The sequence below is a fragment of the Castor canadensis genome, chromosome 6 (assembly GCF_047511655.1).
Source record: "Castor canadensis chromosome 6, mCasCan1.hap1v2, whole genome shotgun sequence".
Classification (NCBI taxonomy): domain Eukaryota; kingdom Metazoa; phylum Chordata; class Mammalia; order Rodentia; family Castoridae; genus Castor; species Castor canadensis.
This window is the reverse complement of record NC_133391.1, coordinates 78,037,798-78,059,485: the sequence shown is the minus strand read 5'-3', so window position 1 is coordinate 78,059,485 and position 21,688 is coordinate 78,037,798. Positions and strand designations below refer to the sequence as shown.

At 39.0% G+C, this 21,688-nt stretch overlaps 2 protein-coding genes across 2 annotated transcripts; both read left to right on the top strand.

The window, feature by feature from the left end:
* The first annotated feature begins 4,595 nt into the window (after window positions 1-4,595).
* LOC109702587 (protocadherin beta-5-like) lies at window positions 4,596-9,568 on the top strand. The gene has a single exon (XM_020187885.2). The coding sequence runs from the start codon at window positions 5,726-5,728 to the stop codon at window positions 8,111-8,113; it is 2,388 nt and encodes a 795-aa protein (XP_020043474.2). The 5' UTR covers window positions 4,596-5,725; the 3' UTR covers window positions 8,114-9,568.
* A 2,178-nt stretch (window positions 9,569-11,746) lies between these two features.
* LOC109702598 (protocadherin beta-6-like) lies at window positions 11,747-20,973 on the top strand. The gene has a single exon (XM_074076826.1). It carries the CDS (start codon window positions 17,796-17,798, stop codon window positions 20,178-20,180), a length of 2,385 nt encoding a protein of 794 aa, XP_073932927.1. The 5' UTR covers window positions 11,747-17,795; the 3' UTR covers window positions 20,181-20,973.
* Window positions 20,974-21,688: the final 715 nt, after the last annotated feature.

Sequence of the window (21,688 nt, the reverse complement as noted above, 5' to 3'; positions counted from 1 at the left end):
GGACCACTCATGTTCCTCTTGTTACAATGTAGCACCCCTCCCCAAGAACTGTGCTCCACCTCCTTGTTTACCACTGGGTATAAAAGACTTGCTGAAGAAGGATGCTAGGCTGTTGGATGACATGAGGCTTTTGGATGGGGGAGGCTTTTGATGGGTTTTTTGGCTGAAGGGAGATTGCTGAAGGGAAAAGAATTGCTGAAGGGGAATTGCTAAAGCTAAAGAGAGAACATGGGACAGTGCAGGTCTGCACCAAGAACTTTATACATAGGCTTTAGAAAAGCTAAGCAAAAGAAAACATGGGACAGTGCAAGTCTGGGGGCAAAGACTTTAAGAGAGATTATGCTGAAGAAAGAGAAAACACCGGACAGAGCGAGTTTAAGCAAAGAGGCTTTAAAGAACAGAAAAGAAGACTTTAGAAGCAAGGTTTTAAAGAATTTTAAAGGAGTAAGGCCTTAAAGAATAAAAATAGAGAAAAGAAGTGGAGTAGATGAAGAGAATAATAGAAAAAAGAAGCAATGAGGCTGTTGTGTGTTTCCATCCAAGTACCCAACATATCTGGCCCTAACATTCTATCTAGCTGTCTGTCTATCTTGTGTCCTTTCTGCATCTCCCATCACCTCCAGTTAGGCCCAGTTAGGTTCAGTAGTAACAGGAGCAAGAGAAAGCTCATACCAGAAGGATAGCAATATTAAGCCACCCAGGAAAATCAGGAAACCATCCCTGAAAAAGAAACTAAATCAAAAAGGGCTTGCAGCTATGGCTCAAGTAATATAGCACTTGCATGAGGCTCTGAGTTCAAATCCCAGAATTGGCCAAAAAAGAAAATCTTTCCATTTCAGAGTGCTGAATTATTTCAAGTAATTACATAAGAATAAATATCCTCTTATATAAACTCAGAGACTAGAAAAATAGAAAACATTTCCCAAATCAACTGGGTACCAGCATAATCTGAATAGGTGATGGTAACCAAACTTGAATAGCACATTCTAAGAAGGGAAAATGATAAGCCAATCTCTTTTATAAACATACATGGAAATTTTCTTTTTAAAAAATAAGCAAACAAAATCTGGATATGGAAATAATCAACTATGAGATAATGAGGCTTATGTTGGGAATGTGATGTAGTTAAATATTTGATATTTGACCAGTGTAATTCACCATGTCAACAGATAAAGGGGACAGAACCACAGTTTTCCTAACAGGTACAGAGAAATTCATTCAATAAAATTCAGTACACATTAATAGTAAAGTTGCCAGCAAATGACAATGGGAAAGAATTTTCAGAGTGTCTTTAAAAACCTAAAAACATAAACACTTGGTAAATTATGGAGATCAAGAACGAGACAAGGATGCCTGCCCTTACTACTTCAATTCAGTTTTACTATCAATTCCAACCAGTGGAAGAAGACAAAGAAGAAATAAAAGGCATGATGGTTGGAAGGGAAGTAATAAGGTGGTCTTTTCAAAAAAGACACAGTTAGGACTGGGGATGTGGCTCAAGTGTGCCGGGAAAGCACCTGCCTGGATTCAAACCTCAGTACTGTAAAAAAAAAAAAAAGAAAAAAAACCCAACATATATACATAAAATCATGAAGAATACGGTTGGTAGAGTGGCTCAAATTGTACAGCGCCTGAGTGCTCTTGAGTTCAAACCCCATTACTGAAAAGAGAAAAAAATCATCACAAAACTACAATCTATCAGAATTAATAAATGAAATTAGGAGTGCCACTAGATACAAAGCCATCATACACTTAGGAGCTGTTTTTCTATATAGTAACTTACAATGGTGAATAGAAACAAATCAAATAAAATATTCATAATATGTTTACACTGAAAACTGTAAAACATTACTGAGAAAAACAAATATGATCTAAATAAATAGAAGAATACAGAATACTCAGTAGTTGGAAGACTCAGTGATGGAAATACATTCCTTCCCCCAATCAACAAGAAAATCCTAAACAAAATTTCAGCAGGTTTCTTTCTGAAATTTGATCAGCTGAGTATATATTTTATATGGAAATACAAGGGAAAACAACAATCATAGCAACCTTGAAAGCAAAAATAAAACTGGAGATACCATGCCAACAGCATGATCCATGGAAGAAAAAAATGATAAGCTAGATGTCATTAAAATTAGAATTTTCTGCTCTGCAAAAGATTCTACCATGAAAACCCAGTTGCAACGGGGTAGGAAATGCCTGCAATCTCAGCTCTTAGTAGGCTGAAGCAGGAGGATCATGAGTTTGGGGCCAGTCAAGGCTACATAGTGAAACAGTCTGAAACCCCCCCTCATAAGAACTATTGAAAGAGTGACAATATAAGCCACAGACTAGGAGAAAATATTTTCAAAAGACATATTTGATAAAGAACAGTGATCCAAAATACAGAAACATTACTAAAACTCAAAATGAGAGTAAAAATGGGCCAAAGACCTGCACAAACACCTTACCAAACAAAATATGAAGATGGCAAATAAGACTGGGAGTCAGTGGCTCATGACTGTAATCCTAGCTAGCTGGAAAGCTGAGATAGGAGGATTGAGATTCAAGGTTAGCCTGGAGGGAAAAGTAAAGTCCCATCTCAACCAATAGTGGGGCATGGTGGTGTGCACTTGATATTCCAAACTATGTAGTAGACTAAGAGCTTGAGGATCAAGGTTCCAGGCCAGGTCTGGCAAAAAAGCTTCCAAGACTGCATCTCAACAGAAAAAAGCTAGGTGTGGTTGTACCTATTTGTCATCCCAGCCAGGGTACAAAGCATAAAATAGGAAGAATGTGGTCCAGGCTGGATTGGGCATAAAGGGTGAACATAACTCAAAAATAACCAGAGCAAAAGGACTGGAGACATGGCACAAGTGGTAGAGCACTTGCTTAGCAACTCAATGTCCTGAGTTAAAACCCCAGTACTGCCAAAAACATGGCAAGTAAGCATATGAATGGATACTGCACTCACATGTCATTAGTGAAATGCAAGTTTAATTGACAGTGAAATACCATTACACAACTATTAGAATGGCTACTCTAGAACGTTGACAATATCGAATGCGGAGGACAGTATGGATAACAGGAATTCTTATTCATTGCTGGCGTAAATGAAAAATGTTACAGCCACTCTGGAAGACAGTGGCAGATTCTTGCAAAACTAAGCACACTCTTACTATGTGATCCAGCAATCATGCTTCTTACTATTTATCCAAAGATGTTTAATATTTATGTACATGTGAAAACTTGGGACAGGGATGTTTCAAAACTTGGAATCAATCAAGTTGTCCTTTGGCAGGTGAGTGGATAAATAATTGTGATACAACCAGAGAATGAAATGTTATTATCAAACACCAGAAATAAATGGGCTATCAACCTATAAAAAAGCATAGTAGTAAGTGAAGGCCAATTTAAAAGACTCCATACTGTGTGATTCTGGATATATAACATTTTGGAAAAGGTAAAATGTTATATATTACATATCTATAGAGATAGATAGATAGATAGATAGATAGATAGATAGATAGATAGATATAGATATATATAAAAGAGTGATTTCCAAGGGTTCTAGGGAAAGGGAGAGATAAGTACAGCATAGGGATTTTTTAAAGCAGTGAAACTATTCTGTGCAGTGCTATAAAGGTTGATGCATATCTTCATAAATTTGTCAAAACCCATAGAACGTACACACCAATAGGAAATCTTAATTTAAACTGTGGATTCAGTGGCAAAGATGTGTTTAAGTAGGTTCAGCAGTTGTAAGAAATATACCACTCTGGCAGGAGATAGTGATAGTGGGGAAGGTTATGGGATATCTCTGATCAGTTTCCCATGAATCTAAAGGTGATCTAAAAAATGGTCAATTTTTTAAAATGGAGAACGTACCTTCAGGTAATAAAACCTATAATAAAGCTATAGTAATTGAAACAATGTGTTACATGATTGACAGAGAGATTAAATAGAATATTTTGATCATCTAATTTATGACAATTATGATATCTTAGAAATGGGAACTGGATCATCTTTTCAATAGAAAGTGTAAAATCACTTGGAAAAGATGGACTTCAATATTATTCATTTGAAAAGATTAATTTTATGTTGATTGTAGCTTTCAATGTGAAAAGTTAAGTGATTAATCTGTCAAAAGCATATCATATAAGAATACCTTGTAAGGATTTTAATAAACACAAAAAGTGTTGACCAAAAGTGAAAATACTGACAAATTAGACCTAATTGAAATTAATAAATTTTATTGATCAAAGACACTATAATAGAAATAAAATATAAGGCACAGAATAGGAGGTATTTTATAATTCATACCTCTAAAAGGGGTCTTATACTCAGAATATAGAAGACTTCTGCAGACCAACAAGCAAATGGGCAAATGATCAATTATAAAAATGTATAAAAGTTTAGAACAAGCAATTCACAGGAATGTATGCTAATAGCCAATGAACATGAAAACATTCACATTTCACTAAATACCAGGGAAATACTTATGGAAACTGCATCATGATATGGCTAAAGAGTGGCTAAAATTTAAAAAACAACATCAAATGTTGGCAAGGATATGGAGCAACTGGAACTCTCATGTTTTGCTGGTATTAGTACAACTATTTTGAAAATAATTCATACTATCTGCTAAAGCTAAATCTATTTGCACGTGTTAATCCACAGCAATTCAACACCTCTGAATGTATTCAACATAAAATACGTACATAAGATCACCAAAACACATGTACAATAGGATTCGTAGCAGTAGTATTCAACAAAGTCAAACGGGAAAAACCTCGGTGTTCAGCAGGAAGAGAATTATGAACAGATCACGGTACGTTCATGCGGTAGAATAATACAAAGCAATGAAAGTAAAACAAATTAGAACAATAGGCTGCAGCTCACTTTCGGAAACATAAGGTTAAGTGAAAGAAGACACACAACAAAGGTAAAAGCAATTGCATGGGAATAGAAGAATAGTACTTACCTTTAAGGGGAGAAGAGTAAACAGAAAATGACAAAGGGGAATGTTCTGGATCTTGGTACCTTTTCTATTTCATATAATTTCTCCTTGTAGCAGTGTATTGAGGTTATGAAAATTCACTGACTTAGTTGTTCACTTAGGATTTGTATGTGTCCTTTTCTGGAAATATGCTATACTTCAAACCAAAAGTTACTTGTGTAAAACTTAAAACTTTTTAGATATCCATTATTATCATTTCTAGAACATACTCAAATTCTAAACCAACAGAAGAAAGTTTAGTGATATATTCACAAAGTACTCTTATGGAGAAGATTAATGTACCATTTTGATTGCTATAAACAATATTCCTTCAACTAAAAATGAATTCTTAAGACATATGTTTAAACTGCCAATACCTAAAAGCAGGAGTTACAATCCAGGGTAGTTCTGTGACTTAAAAGGATAATGATACACATCCAAGTTACAATTTGTAATGAAGTGGCTAAAACTACGTGCAATAGTAAATATGTTCACTTGGTGGCGCTGCAGGCTTAGACTGTGAATAAATGGCTCTGCAGAAAAACTGACGCCATTATGCTGGCAATTAGAACAACCACTGCTCCCTAAAGGAAGGAAGCATTTTAGGTAAGATCTAGGGGAAAGATCTTCAGAAAAGGCATAGTCCACGGAGCAATTCGGTGATAACATTTAATTCAAGGACCTTTAACAAAATCATTTGGGTGGATTGAATACGGATTGCACTTTCTGGACCGGTTCTGAACTATGGAGACTGCGCTAGCAAAGACGCCACAGACAAGGCAAGTTATTTTTCTTGCTATTCTATTGTTTTGGTGGGAGGCTGGCTCTGAGGCAATTAGATATTCCATGCCAGAAGAAACAGATAGTGGCTATCTTGTGGCCAACCTGGCAAAAGATCTGGGGCTCAGGGTGGGGGAGCTGGCCCCTCGCGGCGCGCGAATCCATTACAAAGGGAACAAAGAGCTCTTGCAGCTTGATGTAAAGACCGGCAATTTGCTTCTGTATGAAAAACTAGACCGGGAGGACCTGTGCGGGGTGACAGAACCCTGTCTACTGCACTTCCAGCTCTTACTGGGAAACCCCATGCAGTTTTTTCAAGTTGATGTGCAGCTCACGGATGTAAATGACCATTCTCCAGCGTTCCTAGAGAAGGAAATGCTCCTAAAAATCCCAGAGAGCGCCCAGCCAAGGACCGCGTTTCCTCTGAAAACAGCTCAGGACCTTGACATAGGCAGCAACACTGTGCAGAACTACACAATCAGTCCCAGCTTCGATTTTCATGTTGTCACTCATAATCGCGGAGATGGCAGAAAATACCCAGAGCTGGTGCTGGACAGAGCGCTGGACCGGGAGGAGCAGCCCGAGCTCAGTCTACTGCTCACAGCGCTGGACGGTGGGGCCCCGCCTAGGTCTGGGACCACCACAGTCCGCATTGAAGTCGTGGACATCAACGATAACGCCCCCGAATTTTTACAGTCGCTCTATGAGGTACAGGTTCCTGAGAACAGCCCCCTCAGCTCTCTAGTTGTCACTGTCTCTGCCCGAGATTTAGATGCAGGAACTTATGGGAGTGTTTCCTATGCTCTGTTTCAAAGTGATGACACTTCTCAACCATTTGTAATAGACGAAGTAACAGGAGAAGTGCGCCTGAGGAGGGCGTTGGATTTCGAGGTTACTCCATATTATAACATGGAAATTGTAGCCACAGATGGTGGAGGTCTTTCAGGAAAATGCACAGTTGCTATAGAGGTGCTGGATGTCAATGACAATGTCCCTGAAATGACCATGTCGAAGCTCACCAGCTCCATCCCAGAAAACTCCCCAGAGACTGTGGTTGCCATTTTCAGTGTGTCCGATTTAGATTCTGGAGACAATGGTAGAATCCTTTGCTCCATCCAAAACGATCTCCCCTTCCTCTTAAAGCCCACATTCAAGAACTTTTACACCCTGGTGACAGAAAGGCCATTGGACAGAGAGAGCAGATCTCAATACAACATCACCATCACGGTTTCAGACATGGGGACTCCCAGGCTGCAAACGGAGCACAGCATAAGCGTGCAGGTGTCCGACGTGAACGACAACGCCCCGGCCTTCACGCACACCTCCTACACTCTGCGGGTGCGCGAGAACAACAGCCCCGGCCTGCACATAGGCAGCGTGAGCGCCACAGACAGGGACGCGGGCACCAACGCCCAGCTCACCTACTCGCTGCTGCCGCCCCCAGAGCCGCACCTGGCCCTCGCCTCGCTCGTGGCCATCGACGCGGACAGCGGGCAGCTGTTCGCCCTGAGGCCGCTGGACTACGAGGTCCTGCAGGCCTTGGAGTTCCGCGTGGGCGCCGCCGACTGCGGCTCGCCAGCGCTCAGCAGCCAGGCGCTCGTGCGCCTGCTGGTGCTGGACGCCAATGACAACTCGCCCTTCGTGCTGTACCCGATGCAGAACGCCTCTGCGCCCTGCACCGAGCTGCTGCCCAGGGCGGCCGAGCCGGGGTACCTGCTCACCAAGGTGGTGGCGGTGGACGGCGACTCGGGCCAGAACGCATGGCTGTCCTACCAGCTGCTCAAGGCCACGGAGCCCGGGCTCTTCAGCGTGTGGCCGCACAATGGCGAGGTGCGCACCGCCAGGCTGCTGAGCGAGCGCGACGCGCCCAAGCACAGGCTGCTGGTGCTGGTCAGGGACAATGGCGAGCCGCCGCTGTCTGCCAGCGTCACGCTGCACGTGCTGCTGGTGGATGGCTTCTCCCAGCCCTACCTGCCGCTGCAGGAAGCGGCGGCCGAGCAGGGACGGGGCGACGCGCTCACCTTGCACCTGGTGGTGGCCTTGGCGTCGGTGTCGTCGCTCTTCCTCTTGTGTGTGCTGGTGTTCGTGGCGGTGAGGCTGTGCAGGAGGAGCAGGGCGGCCTGTCTGTCTGGCTGTGCGGTGCCCGAAGGTCACTTTCCGGGCCACGTGGTGGACTTCAGCGGTGCGGGGACCCTGTCCCACAGCCACCAGTATGAGGTGTGTCTGATGGGAGGTACTGGGACAAATGAGTTCAAATTTCTTAAGCCGATACTGCCCAACTTTCCACCCCAGGGCTCTGGTGAAGAAACAGCAGAAAATGCTCTCTTTAAGAATAGTTTCGGATTGCATTAGAGATTGGTTACCATGCAATGCTTTCCCCGTGTATCATCAACTAATCCAGTCATAGCATGAGTGCTTGCAGATTTTGCTCTGGTTTTCCTTTAATAGTTTTGTCACTGGATTTCTCTCTAATTCTGAAGACTTAATTCTACTTCATTGGTTTCCTTGCACTTTGTCCTTCCTGTGCCATGCATGCTGTTGCTTTTTCTGAGATTTTTCCTTTCTCATTGGTATTTATTGTCTTAATAAAATCAAATATTAGTTATATGTTCTATGTATTCTACCCATTTCATTTCCTCACAAATAAGTATATTTGATGCTTTACTAAAAAATTTTTTGCATCATTTTTCAGTTTCAAAGGAATGCATACATTTTTATAACAAATCAAACATGTGAGAAAACATGATAAAATGCAACAATATTCTGTCTACTGTTCTTCTCCAGCCCTTGTTCCCATTGGCATAAAAATTTTAAGCAAACTTTTTCATTGAATTTTAGCATACATAAAGAAAATCTTTAATGCCCAGCTCAGTGTATTTTCACAATTAAGAATCTGTCATACTAACAATATCATGGGTAAATGAAACATTACTAGTACTCCAGGGGACACACAAATTACTCTGTATAATCACTATGGGCTCAAATAAAGCAAACAATACTATAGTTTTTGTTTTGCTCATTTTGTTTTGTTGTGTTGCAGTGCTGGAAATCAGTCCAAGTCTTGGGCATACTCTGCAAGCACTGTACTACTGAGCTACATCCCAAGCTCTTTAGAGTTTAATTTTACCTCCTTTAAAGTTATGTAAATGGAATTGTGTAGTATCAACTGCTTTCTGCTCAGCTTCTATCACTCAACATTAAGAAATTTTCCACAGTAGTGCCTTTTAATTTTACTTCTTTCATTTTAATTGCTGTGCAGTAATCTCCTGGATTTATCTTATCATTCGTGGTGTAGTTAATGCTAGATTTGACTATTATAAATACTGCTATGAACATTCCTGTACACATTTTTGGTATATGATATGTTTGTGCATTTCTGTTGAATATTTACCTGGAGAGTAGAATTGCTGTTTCTTTAGTAAGGTATAAATAAACTTTTAGTAGATTTTCAAGGTTGGTTTAAATTTACACTGCTATCAGCAATATCTGGATATACAAGCTTGAGAAGCACTTTTAAACCTTTTACAATCTCTTTTTATACTTATTTGCTTTTGGTTAAAGAATGTATTTGTATCTGTTATCTGATTAATTGGTCCCCCTCTCTCAGATACACCTGTTCAAGCCCTAACTCCTATTACCATAGAATGTATTATTTGAGATAGGTCTTTTAAAGAGATAATTTTAAATTGTTGGGATAGACTCTATTACAATATTACTGATATCTTCAAAGAAAAAGATTATGACATGTGAAGAGAGGGAGAGGGAGAGGGAGAGAGAGAGAGAGAGAGAGAGAGAGAGAGAGAGAGAGAGAGAGAGAGTCAGAATAAAAGCATTCCTGCCAACACCTGATCTTAGACTTCTCACCTCCAGAAATATGAGGAAAGAAATTTCTTTTGTTAAGATCCTCTTTCTGTGGTATTTGTTATAGTGGCCCTAGCAAGCTAAGACTGTGGCTTTTTTCACAAGATTTACACAATCTCCTGTGAAGATTGCTGAGGATCTACCACACTTAAAATAGCTTCAAGTATCCATTCTTCACATACAGCTGTATCACTATTTATGAGGACTTGTCTAGTAAACTGAAACTTTCATTTCTTGTTCAATAATAGTTTCTTTTTGTATGAATGAAATGAAATAAATTTTTTATCTTTGCTTTATATCTGTTTCTACCATATACTTTCCAGTCTCCTTCAGTTGAGCCTCTACTATTAAATGGTCAAATTAGATGACCTTTTTACAACTGTAGCTGTTTCTTTACATTTTCATTATAAGCACAGCTATGAATTCCTTGTCTTTTCTATAGATATGCTTTAGAAAACATTTTAAATTTACTTTTAATGACAATATAAGTTATGAATGCCTTGTTGCCAAAGATCACCAAGAGCACACTTTATGACAAAAAAAGATGAATTTATTGACTCATCAAAATGAAGAACACTATACAAGATAAGAAAACATGAGTCATCTTTGTAATAGGGTTACTTTCTTACTCCTTATAAAGGACCTGTACAATTTGTGCTTGTATTAGGTAATTTTGCAGTATGTTCAAGGAAGTATAAATTACATGCTTTCAGAAAATGGGGAAAACTCTACAGTTGGGAATCTTAGTGATTTTTACTTAGGAAGTGGAAAGAACAAAGTGAATTTAAAGCTGTAATTGGTAAAGAAGCAGAATTCACTACTATTTGTAAAGGAATGGGAGTCTTTGGTAAATGTTAGTTTGGACAATATTTTTGTTTGTGTCGCTGCTCAAACATGAAGTCATTTTATTTTTGCCTAGCTCAATCAGGGTTACACAGGTCTTTCCAATGGTCATATTCCATTAAATTATTCATGTTCAATGTAAAATTGTGACCTACCTGTGAATGCCAACCTGATAGGTAGGGGCTGATTTGCCCTCAAAATACTGTTCATTGAAAAAGAAAAAAACAACCCTTTAAGTCCTTAGAGTAAGGACTATCTTTACTGCCCTTTTTAAATCCAATGTTGTGCTTCCTGTGCTATTTTGTTCTTACTCATTTGTGGAACCCAGACCTAAAATGATGATGATGGTGATATGATAGGACAGTACATGCATATGAAATGGGATTGTCTGAGGGAAGATCAATGGCAGGGGGATGGGGAAAAGGAAAGGATGTTTGGGGTGAAAGGGATCAAAATACACTTAGGTATATATTTGAAGACAGCCTAATGAAACTTACCAAACACTATAGAAAAATGGAATAAGAGAGAGGGAAATGGGAATATAATAGAAGGGGTGGGAACTTGTTCAAAGAACACTGCATATGTGTATGGAATTACCACAATGAGAGTCCCTCATATTATCATTGTGTACTAATTCAAGCTATAATAAAATTATTTTTGAAGAAAACAATGTTCATAAATTCAAGATCAAATAGATTCACCACTTAAACTCCATCAGTTGGCTTTATCACATCTTTGAATTTCTTCAACATCTCAATTAAGAATCTAGCTTCTGGGGCCAGTATTACAATTCCAGATCTTCAGGAGGAGGAGATAGAAGGATCATGGTTCAAGGCCAGCCCAGGCAAAATCATAAGGTCTTATATGAAAAACAAACTAAAAGCAAAAGGAGTAGAGTGTGTGGCTCAAGTGGTAAAGTACTTACCTAGCAATCCTGAGGCACTGAGTTCAATCCCCAATACTGACAGAGGAAGAAGAGGAAAAAGGCATTCAATGTAACTATGTATTCTAACAATTCATACCTTTTTTATCTCTGGAATTATATTAACTCTACATTATTCCCTTAACAGTTGTATCCCTAACTTTATCCTGTTGATTTTTCTGAGAATTGAGCTTGTCATGTATTGAACATCATAATAATTATTTTTCTGTGTCTTATGTTTCTGTTTTATTTTGTTTTTGTCTTTTCATCTAATTTCTGACATTTCTCACTTAATTTTGAGTTATTTCTCATGAATTTAGTGGAATTTTGAAATCCTAAACAAAACTTTATGGTTATTTAATTGTGCCTTTTCCTAGTATCCTTTGGTATTTTTCAAATTTTATTTCCTGAATTACCTGTTTCTTAGTAAGTCCATTTTTTCTTTTCTTTTTTTTTTACAGTTAAATGTTTCTGATTTTCATATGTCTGGTGAGCCATGGTTTTCTGTTCTTACATTAGAAAGGACTGTGTAGATGGTGTGAAGTATCTGAAATTTTATATACCTTCTCTGCTTTTGTAGGGCAAGGTGATCTCCACTCAAGATTTTGTCCTGAGTGGAATTTCTAACAGATCAGATATTCTGTGTAAGGCAATGCAGGGACCTGTTTATGAAATGACAGGCTTTATTTTGGGGTGCACTGTGATAAATGAGCAGGGAGCTCTTTTTAGGGTATTGTCCTTCAAATTCCTGATTACAAAAGGCAGTGTAGTGGGATTCCAAAATCTCCACTAAATGTCCTAGAAGATTCTTTTGATTTCTTTAGAAATCTCAGGTTTCAGCAAAGAAATACAAAAAGTCTCATCAAAGAAATAGAAGATACAAAGAAATACCAATGGAAATTTTAGAATTTTAAGATATGATAATCAAAACAAAAAATATTGGATGGACTCAACAGCAGAATGGAGGAGACAAAGAATGAACCAGCAAACTAGAAGATAGAGCAATAGAAATTAGCTAATCTGAACAACTAGAAACCAACTACTCTGAATAACAGAGTGAAATTGAGTAAAACTTGAACACTAAAGTGTCAAGGAAAAAGGAGAAAGTGAGGTTGAAAAGAAATAATGGCTGAAAACCTCCTAAATTTGACAAAAGACATAAACTTGGAGAATAAAAAAATCAAACAAGGACAAGGAGTGGAGTTACTCAGTGGTAGAGTAATCATCTGACATGTACAAGGCAGTTGGTTCAATCTCCAGCCCACAAAAAAAGCAAACAAATTCCAAAAAGGATAAACCCCCAGGAATTAGATACCTGGAGACATCATTGTTTAATATCTGAAAAAAAAAGGTAAAGAAAATATCTTCACAACATTGAGAAAGAAATGAAACCTTACCTATAGGACTGTAACAACTTGAATGATAGTAGATTTCTCATCAAAAACCACGGAGGTCAGGTAGTGGCACAATGTTTGTCAAGTGCTGAAAGAAAATAACTGTCAATCCAGGATCTTATTCCCAGTAGAAATGTCCTCAGGAAAAGAATGTGTTGGCAGTAGTCATACCCAAAAAGACTGCTAGAAGGAAGCACTCCAAACAGAAAGGAAACAATTTTTTAAAGGAAACTTAAGAGCATCATGAAAGAAGAAAGAAAGAAAGAGTAAAGAAAACAAACATGTGGGTAAATAAAATATACTTTCTGCAGCTCTTGAGTTCTTTAAATTATGTTGGATGGTCAGATCTAAAATTATAATACTGCCAGATGTGGTTCTAAACGTATGCAAAGAAAACACTTAAGACAATTGTATTATAAATGGAAGATGGCAAAGGGAGGTAAGTTATCCTCACTTTATTGACTGATAAAATGATGACATTAGTAAATATAAGCTATGGATCTATAATATAACACCTACACTAACCAGTAAAAAATGCTATACAAAGTGATACCCTAAAAAAACAGCAGATACATCAGCATGGAATTGTAAAAAAAAATTCTACTAACCCACAGGAAGTTAGGAAAAAAATAGTACCTCAGTGATACAGCATTTGCTTGGCATGCATGAGGTCCTGGGTTCAATTCCCACTATCATTAAAAAAGCAATAGAAAGAGAAAGACAGAATAAACAGAAAACAAAAAAAATGACAGACTTAAGCTCTAAGCTATCAGTAATTATGTTAAATATAAGTAGTTTGAACATACCAATTTAAAAAAAGATATTGGGAGAATGGGTTTAAGAAATCATGATACAACTATATATTGTCTACAAAAAAAGTTCAAAGACAATGTTATAGGCAGGTTGAAAGTTTAAAAATCAAAACAAGTAAACAGTGGTAAAAGTAAAGCAAGAGTAACTGTTTTGTTGTCAGATAACATCAGAGCTAAAAATATCACCTGAGACCCAGTAGGATGTTATAGAATGATAAAAGAAGAAAACACAGCAATCTAAATGTACATACACCAAGCAACAGATCTGCAAGATATGTAGAGCAAAAGCTAAAAGAACTGAAAGAAACGGACAAATGTACTATTATAGTTGGATATTTCAATGTCCCTCTCTCAAAAACTGATAGACAATGAAATAGGAAATCAGCAAAGATACATAGGAATTCAATGCCAGCAACCCACAACATCTCATCCCTATTTATAGAACATCCCACCTACCAACACCAGAATACACATTTGTTTCAAATGCTAGCAGAACATTTACAAGATAGACCACAACCTGGGACATTAAACAAGCCTCAATCAATTTAAAATGAAATCATACAAGAGTGGGTTTTCCAACCATAATGGAATCAAACTAAGAATGTATAAAGGAAAGAGAAAAGGAAAATCTTTGAACATTTGAAAACTAAACAGCATATTTCTAAATAATCCAAAATCAGAGCTGGCAGAGTGGCTCAATTGGTAGAGTACCTGCCTAGTTAAACCTCCAGTACCACCAAAAAATGTGGGAAAAGTCAAATAGGGGGTCTCAAATGAAATTTAAAAATACATTGAACTGTATTGAAAACAAAGATACAAAATATCAAAATTTTGAGACATAGCTAAAGGAATGCCGAGAGGAAAATTCATAGCACCTGCCACTTTTCCATTTAAAACTTTTACCTCAAGAATCTAGAAAAAATGAGAAAAAAGCCAAGTCATACAGAAGGAAGGAAATAAAAAAGATAAAAGAAGTCAAGGAAATTCAAAGCAATGTAATAAAGTATATGTAACAAAGTACTGGTAATGTGAAAAAAATTTTATTTATCAATAAAATTGACAAACCTCTAGCACTGCTGACAAAACATTTTCTGACCCAACCACTTAAGATTTCAAATGAGTCCAAGCATAGAATCTTTTATAATTTTAACCTTTTGGCAGCATGTGTCCTATCAATTTGGTTTAAGTGATTGGTTATATAGCTCTATCTTTCCCATGGATTATTGTTTTTATTTACACATAACTAAATTTAAAAAGAGTCATAAGCATTTCATTTCATCCTTGAAGGTTAGTCTTTATCTTTCTCTCTTGATAAACTTGAAGGATTTTTTAAAAAGTTATAAATGAATTAAAGGAAAACAGTAATTGAAGTATAAAATGGAAATTAATCTGATCAGCTATGTAAAAATTGTAATTAAGTTTCATGAACTTTACAATGTTTATAATTTAAAGTTCTATTTCAGGACATTGGTAATAATCAGATACATTAACATTTGAATATCATTTTAATTTAGCGTGCATGAGCAAAAAGAGCATGGACATGATTTTTTTACACAAAGGTAAGATTAAGATTATTCACAATGAAAGATGGAAATGTATACATTAAAAGAGGTGTGGGTTACATGGATGAATTCATTTATTAAAATTATGATGTTTGGTGCATCTCAATTTATGTAAACATCACCTCAAGAGAACAGCTACACAAAAGCAAACACTGGTAGTGGTTTAAATAGTGGAAGGAAAATTGCAGATGAAATAACAAAATAGGATTATGAAACTAGTGATATGTACTTGGAAGTTTATTCTGTTTACTTTGTATGTGTTAGACAGTTTCCACAATGAAAAAAATTAACCAATTCCTTGTGAGAACATGTTTTTGAAGGTAACATCAATTCAACTCTACACAAGCAAATCAAATAAAAAGCAAAACAGAGCAAAGCAGAGGAGCATTGTCCTCCAAGAATCTAATGTCACCCACTTTCTATAAAAAAGGCAATTTCTTCACATACTCAATGGATATCTTTTTGGGAATACTGAGATATTATCTTCTCTTTGCCATAACTACAATGTTCTCAAAGGCCTGTCAGTGATCAAAATTGAGTTTGACACATACTACAATGTTGAAAAATTTTGTTTTAACATAAGTAATTTTATAGCAAGTTGTGTTTGAGGATACCTGGTAGCACTGCACTGGTAGTGAATAAAGAACTTTGGAAGACAAGTATGTCATTAAGCTAGAATCAGAACTCAGTTCCCACTGTGTTAGTCACACCATCACTGTGACAAAATACCTGAGAAAGCCACTTAAGGTAGGAAGGATTTATTTGGGGTCACAGTTTCAGTGGTTTCACTTCATCATGGGGGAAGACATCCTGGAGAAGCTCACTTCACCTTGTCTAGGAAGCCCAGGGACAGAATGCCTATGTTAGTAGTCTCTTTCCTTTTCCCCCTTTTATTCCATTAGCTCCTAGCCTATGGGATTCTGCAGAATCTATTCAAGTCGGATTTTCCCCCATTAGTTAATGCTCTCTGGGAACACCCTCACAGATATACTTGGAAGTATGCCTTACTAATCTGCTAGGTGCTATACAATCAAGCTGACAGTCAAGATTAACTCACAACCATTCAGAAGGAACATTTAAAAGTGAGATGGAAGTAGCCTTGTTTCAGAGAATAGACCAAGCTCATCCAAATACTTTATGATTGTTGGTTTTACATCTTCATTTTCTTATTTACATCCTCAAGAAATAGTCCATACCTTGTAACATTCATGAAGTGAACCCCTGGAGGCTGGTCACAGTGATAGACTCTTTATCTCTGTTAGTCACAGTTTATATTTTATTTAGCTTTATGTTTTACCTAGACTTGAAATATTTTGAAAATATCCTAATTTTTAATAATTCATCAACTTGTCTATTATTTGAAGTGAATTTTCTTGGATTCAATTGACTTAACTCCTAAACAATTAATTTCATCATTAATTATATTTGCCATATTTTTGTGTTTGTGTATGTGCACTTACCCACAGGATACTTAGGGACATATGTTTTAAAATTTATCTGAGCAGAAATGGGTAAGACAGGAACAGATTACAGCCATAACGTTCCATCTCATGGTATTCACGCAAATGCAATTCACATTTCCACGTTCTTTTATTTGGTCTACATTTAAAGGACCTATGAGAGGATGGTAGTTTTTAATGTCTTTTTTCTGCATCACATTGTGCTCTTAAAATAGGTCAATGTACTTGGGCCTATATGAATTAATTTAAGAAGGAAAACGGACCCAAAAGTGGCTAGAAAAAAATGCACATGCCTCTTAAAACCATGACCAATTCTATCCATACAGAAGTAAAGTGAAATCCTAAAGTGCTTATGACAAATATTTGATTGGTCCTAGTCCTCTTCGAATTATTTAATTTGCTTAGATGCTTCTATCATAAGTACAACTTGGACTCAATTTCCCTCCAAATAGCCTAATTGTACTCTTTATTGTTCAGGTGTAACCACATAAAAAATAAGTCTGTGGTTCAGGCCATTAATAACCAACTTCAATGTTTTGCATAGTTTGTTGATGTGTTTTGGAAGCAAAAAATTAGTGTACTTCTTGGACTCATACAATTACATTGCCCATCAGAGATAAACTGCACCGATAAAGAATCACAATGTAGAGAGTGATTCTTAAATGTTAGTATTCATGAGAATCACTTAAGAAGAAAGATTGAAATGAGATTCCCCTTAGCACCACCAGGCAACTCGATTCATGATCTGGGGGATCAGAATAACTTAAAAACAAGAACAAAAACCACACACCAAAAATAAAAGTCCCGAGAAATTCCTTACACATTCAGTTTGAAAAACACTGACTCAACCCCAAGTCTTGGAAACGGTACTGATCTGAAAACATCTCATGAAGTTATTCATTTCAACGCGTGGTGGCGCTGCAGGCTAAGAGAATGAATATAAACTCTGCAGCTCCAGTTCACCAGAAACCCAAGGACTCCATTTCATTAGAAACCCAAGTAAAAAAACACAGAACAAATTTAAGCTAAGACAGAAGTATTCGAGAAGACTGTGGTCGCCAGACAAGTTGTGAGAACGAATTCAAAAATCAATAGCAAAGACATTTCGGAGAGATGATGGTGAGCTGGTGATTAGGAGCTGAAAAGGATTTTTCCTCTGGAATCAGACCTAACAACAGAGATGTCGCAAACAAAACAACAGCACAAGAACAGGCAAGTGGCTATCTTCATTATATGGATGATTTTGTGGGAGGTGGGTTCGGGACTGATTCAGTATTCCATTATGGAGGAGACAGAAAGTGGCACGTTTGTGGCCAGCTTGACAAAGGACCTGGGACTAAGGGTGGGAGAGCTGGCTGCTCGGAGTGCCAAGGTTGTTTTCAAGAGGAGCAGACAGCATTTGCAGCTTGATCCACAGACCCAGGATTTGCTGCTCAATGAAAAACTGGACCGGGAGGAGCTGTGCGGTTCCACAGAACCCTGTGTGCTCCCTTTTCAGGTGTTACTGGAAAACCCCTTGCAATTTTTTCAGGCTGCATTACAAGTCAGGGATATAAATGACCACGCCCCAGAGTTTCCTGCCAGAGAAATGCTCCTTAAAGTATCAGAAATTACTACTCCTGGAAAGGTGTTTCCTTTGAAAATGGCGCAGGATTTAGATGCTGGCAGCAACAGTCTTCAGAGCTACACACTCAGCTCCAACCCTCACTTCCATGTCCTCACCCGCAAACGCAGTGATGGCAAAAAGTTCCCAGAGCTAGTGCTGGACAAAGCACTGGACCGCGAGGAGCAGCCTCAACTCAGACTAACGCTCACCGCACTAGATGGCGGGTCTCCACCCAGATCAGGGACCACAGAGATTCAGGTAGTGGTCTTGGACAGCAATGACAATGCCCCTGAATTTGCTCAGCAACTCTATGAGGCTCAAGTCACTGAGAACAGCCCCCTGGGAGCGTTGATTATTACCATCTCAGCTAGAGATTTGGATGCAGGATCTTTTGGGGAGGTATCTTATGCCCTATTTCAAGACGATGATGTTAACAAACCCTTCGAAATAAACGCAATCACAGGAGAAATTCGACTGAGAGAAACTTTGGATTTCGAAGCATTTCAGTCTTATCACCTGAACGCTGAGGCCACAGATGGTGGGGGCCTAACTGGAAAATGCTCTTTAATCATCCAGGTCCTAGACGTGAATGACAACGCTCCTGAACTGACCTTGACTTCACTCGTTAGTCCCATCCCTGAAAATGTGCCAGGGATCATAGTGGTAGTTTTCAGTGTTTCCGATGCAGACTCTGGACAAAACCAACAGATTGTGTGTTCCATAGATGACAATCTCCCCTTTCAACTAAGACCATCCATGGAGAATTTCTACACTCTAGTAACAGATGGAGCGCTGGACAGAGAGAGCAGATCTCAATACAACATCACCATCACGGTTTCAGACATGGGGACTCCCAGGCTGCAAACGGAGCACAGCATAAGCGTGCAGGTGTCCGACGTGAACGACAACGCCCCGGCCTTCACGCACACCTCCTACACCCTGCGGGTGCGCGAGAACAACAGCCCCGGCCTGCACATAGGCAGCGTGAGCGCCACAGACAGGGACGCGGGCACCAACGCCCAGCTCACCTACTCGCTGCTGCCGCCCCCAGAGCCGCACCTGGCCCTCGCCTCGCTCGTGGCCATCGACGCGGACAGCGGGCAGCTGTTCGCCCTGAGGCCGCTGGACTACGAGGTCCTGCAGGCCTTGGAGTTCCGCGTGGGCGCCGCCGACCGCGGCTCGCCCGCGCTCAGCAGCCAGGCGCTCGTGCGCCTGCTGGTGCTGGACGCCAATGACAACTCGCCCTTCGTGCTGTACCCGATGCAGAACGCCTCTGCGCCCTGCACCGAGCTGCTGCCCAGGGCGGCCGAGCCGGGGTACCTGCTCACCAAGGTGGTGGCGGTGGACGGCGACTCGGGCCAGAACGCATGGCTGTCCTACCAGCTGCTCAAGGCCACGGAGCCCGGGCTCTTCAGCGTGTGGCCGCACAATGGCGAGGTGCGCACCGCCAGGCCGCTGAGCGAGCGCGACGCGCCCAAGCACAGGCTGCTGGTGCTGGTCAGGGACAATGGCGAGCCGCCGCTGTCTGCCAGCGTCACGCTGCACGTGCTGCTGGTGGATGGCTTCTCCCAGCCCTACCTGCCGCTGCCGGAAGCGGCGGCCGAGCAGGGGCGGGGCGACGCGCTCACCTTGCACCTGGTGGTGGCCTTGGCGTCGGTGTCGTCGCTCTTCCTCTTGTGTGTGCTGGTGTTCGTGGCGGTGCGGCTGTGCAGGAGGAGCAGGGCGGCCTCTCTGTCTGGCTGTGCGGTGCCCCAGGGCCACTTTCCGGGCCACCTGATGGACTTCAGTGGTGGGGGGACCCTGTCCCACAGTTACCAGTATGAGGTATGTCTGAAGGGAGACTCTGGGACTCGTGAATTCGACTTAAGTAATTCAGTTATTTCCAACTTCCCTCCTATGAAAACTGGGAGGGAAACGGAGGACAGTTCAACCCTTAGGAATAGCCTCTTACTCAACTAAGTATTAGCTTATTGTAGCACATTCTAGTGCTTAAGTTTAGAAGTATCCTTTAAATTTGCATGTTGTTGACGGTTCATTTCCTGCTTATTTTACTAAATCTTTTTAAGTGTGGAGAAGCAACACAGTGCCTCAAGAATGCTAGGCAAGCTCTCTACCACTGAGCATAATCGCCAGAACTTTCGTTAGTACTCTTGAGTTTGCAGTTTTTTAAAAGTCCGATGCTGGAGATACTTGTTCTTTTCTCTATTATGATTTATTGTTTCTTATTCTTGGCACTAGCCTGAATATGCGATTTAAATAAAAAGTAAAAATTTGAATAATTCAAAAGTTAGGAATCATCTCTCCTTTAAAGAAAAATCATCCAAAATTCTTAAGATTGTATTTCTGAAATTGATTATAGTCGTTTCACTATTGTATATAAGACTCGTTTCAAATGCGAATATTTAATATTATTTACTATTCCAACGTAAATTTTCTTTTGGGGTTACTACTTACAGTGTGTAAGTTTGAAGATAAGCGCTAAAAATGTCTAAGTGCTTAGGTATTCGTGTATCTTTTCAGTATACCATAATAGTCAACATATATTTTCTGTGACTATAGACTTTCCTAAACTGTCAACATACTAAATTACAATTTGTGAGCCTCATGTATGGACATGGTGGTCTTTTAACATCAATGCAATTACAAATGCTTAATAAACATTTGCTGAATTTTACTAAATTCCAGTAGTAAATTTTTAAAACACATTTTATTAATAAAAAATGCTAATATCTTCTCTGCAATAAAATGTCCTTTACAATGGGTGAAATTATTAAATATTATGGCTTAGTTAAATCCTCCTTTGCTTTTGTTCAAAACAGAAAACGTCCTTCCACTCACCCTATACAATACTATAGAACATAAAATACAGGAGAGCACATTTTATCTATCTTTGTCTAATAATTTGAGAGGTTGAATGTGTTACATTTTTCAAACTTCCCCTTTCTCTTTCAAAAGGTTCTATTTGCGATACTTACAAAGACTCAAATAAGGTATTAATGGCAGCTTATTAGGGAAATGTCAGATTTTCCCTTTTAGTGCTGTGTAAGCATCTATATCCATATTACCCACAAATCCACTTACATTAACAGTTTAACCCTTAATTAGTCTTATTTGTGTAGGTTAGAGTTGTGACATTTCATAAAAAGTCTAATTTCCATCAAAGGTAATTTATATTAAAGTGACAATTGAGTGGATATTTAATTTTATTTTTTCATTAAATTGGAACTAGATTTGGCTGTATTTTGGAGTCCAAATAGGAACCTTTCATAGATGTTTCCTAGTTGATTTAATGGATGTGGGTAACTCTTATTGTTTGGTATTCCTGGATATAGACCCTCTTTTTTTCAAATAGCATCTTCTTTTTTGGGAGGATTTGCTTTCACTATTCTCACTCCAACCTTGTGGCTTTAGTAGGATCTTCAGTGTTTTTCCGTTACCCCATCTCTATAGAACAAAGAATGTACACT

Excerpts from the sequence above, each read along its gene's own strand:
- LOC109702587 (XM_020187885.2), top strand. The coding sequence starts at position 5,726 with ATGGAGACTGCGCTAGCAAAGACGCCACAGACAAGGCAAGTTATTTTT.
- LOC109702598 (XM_074076826.1), top strand. The coding sequence starts at position 17,796 with ATGTCGCAAACAAAACAACAGCACAAGAACAGGCAAGTGGCTATCTTC.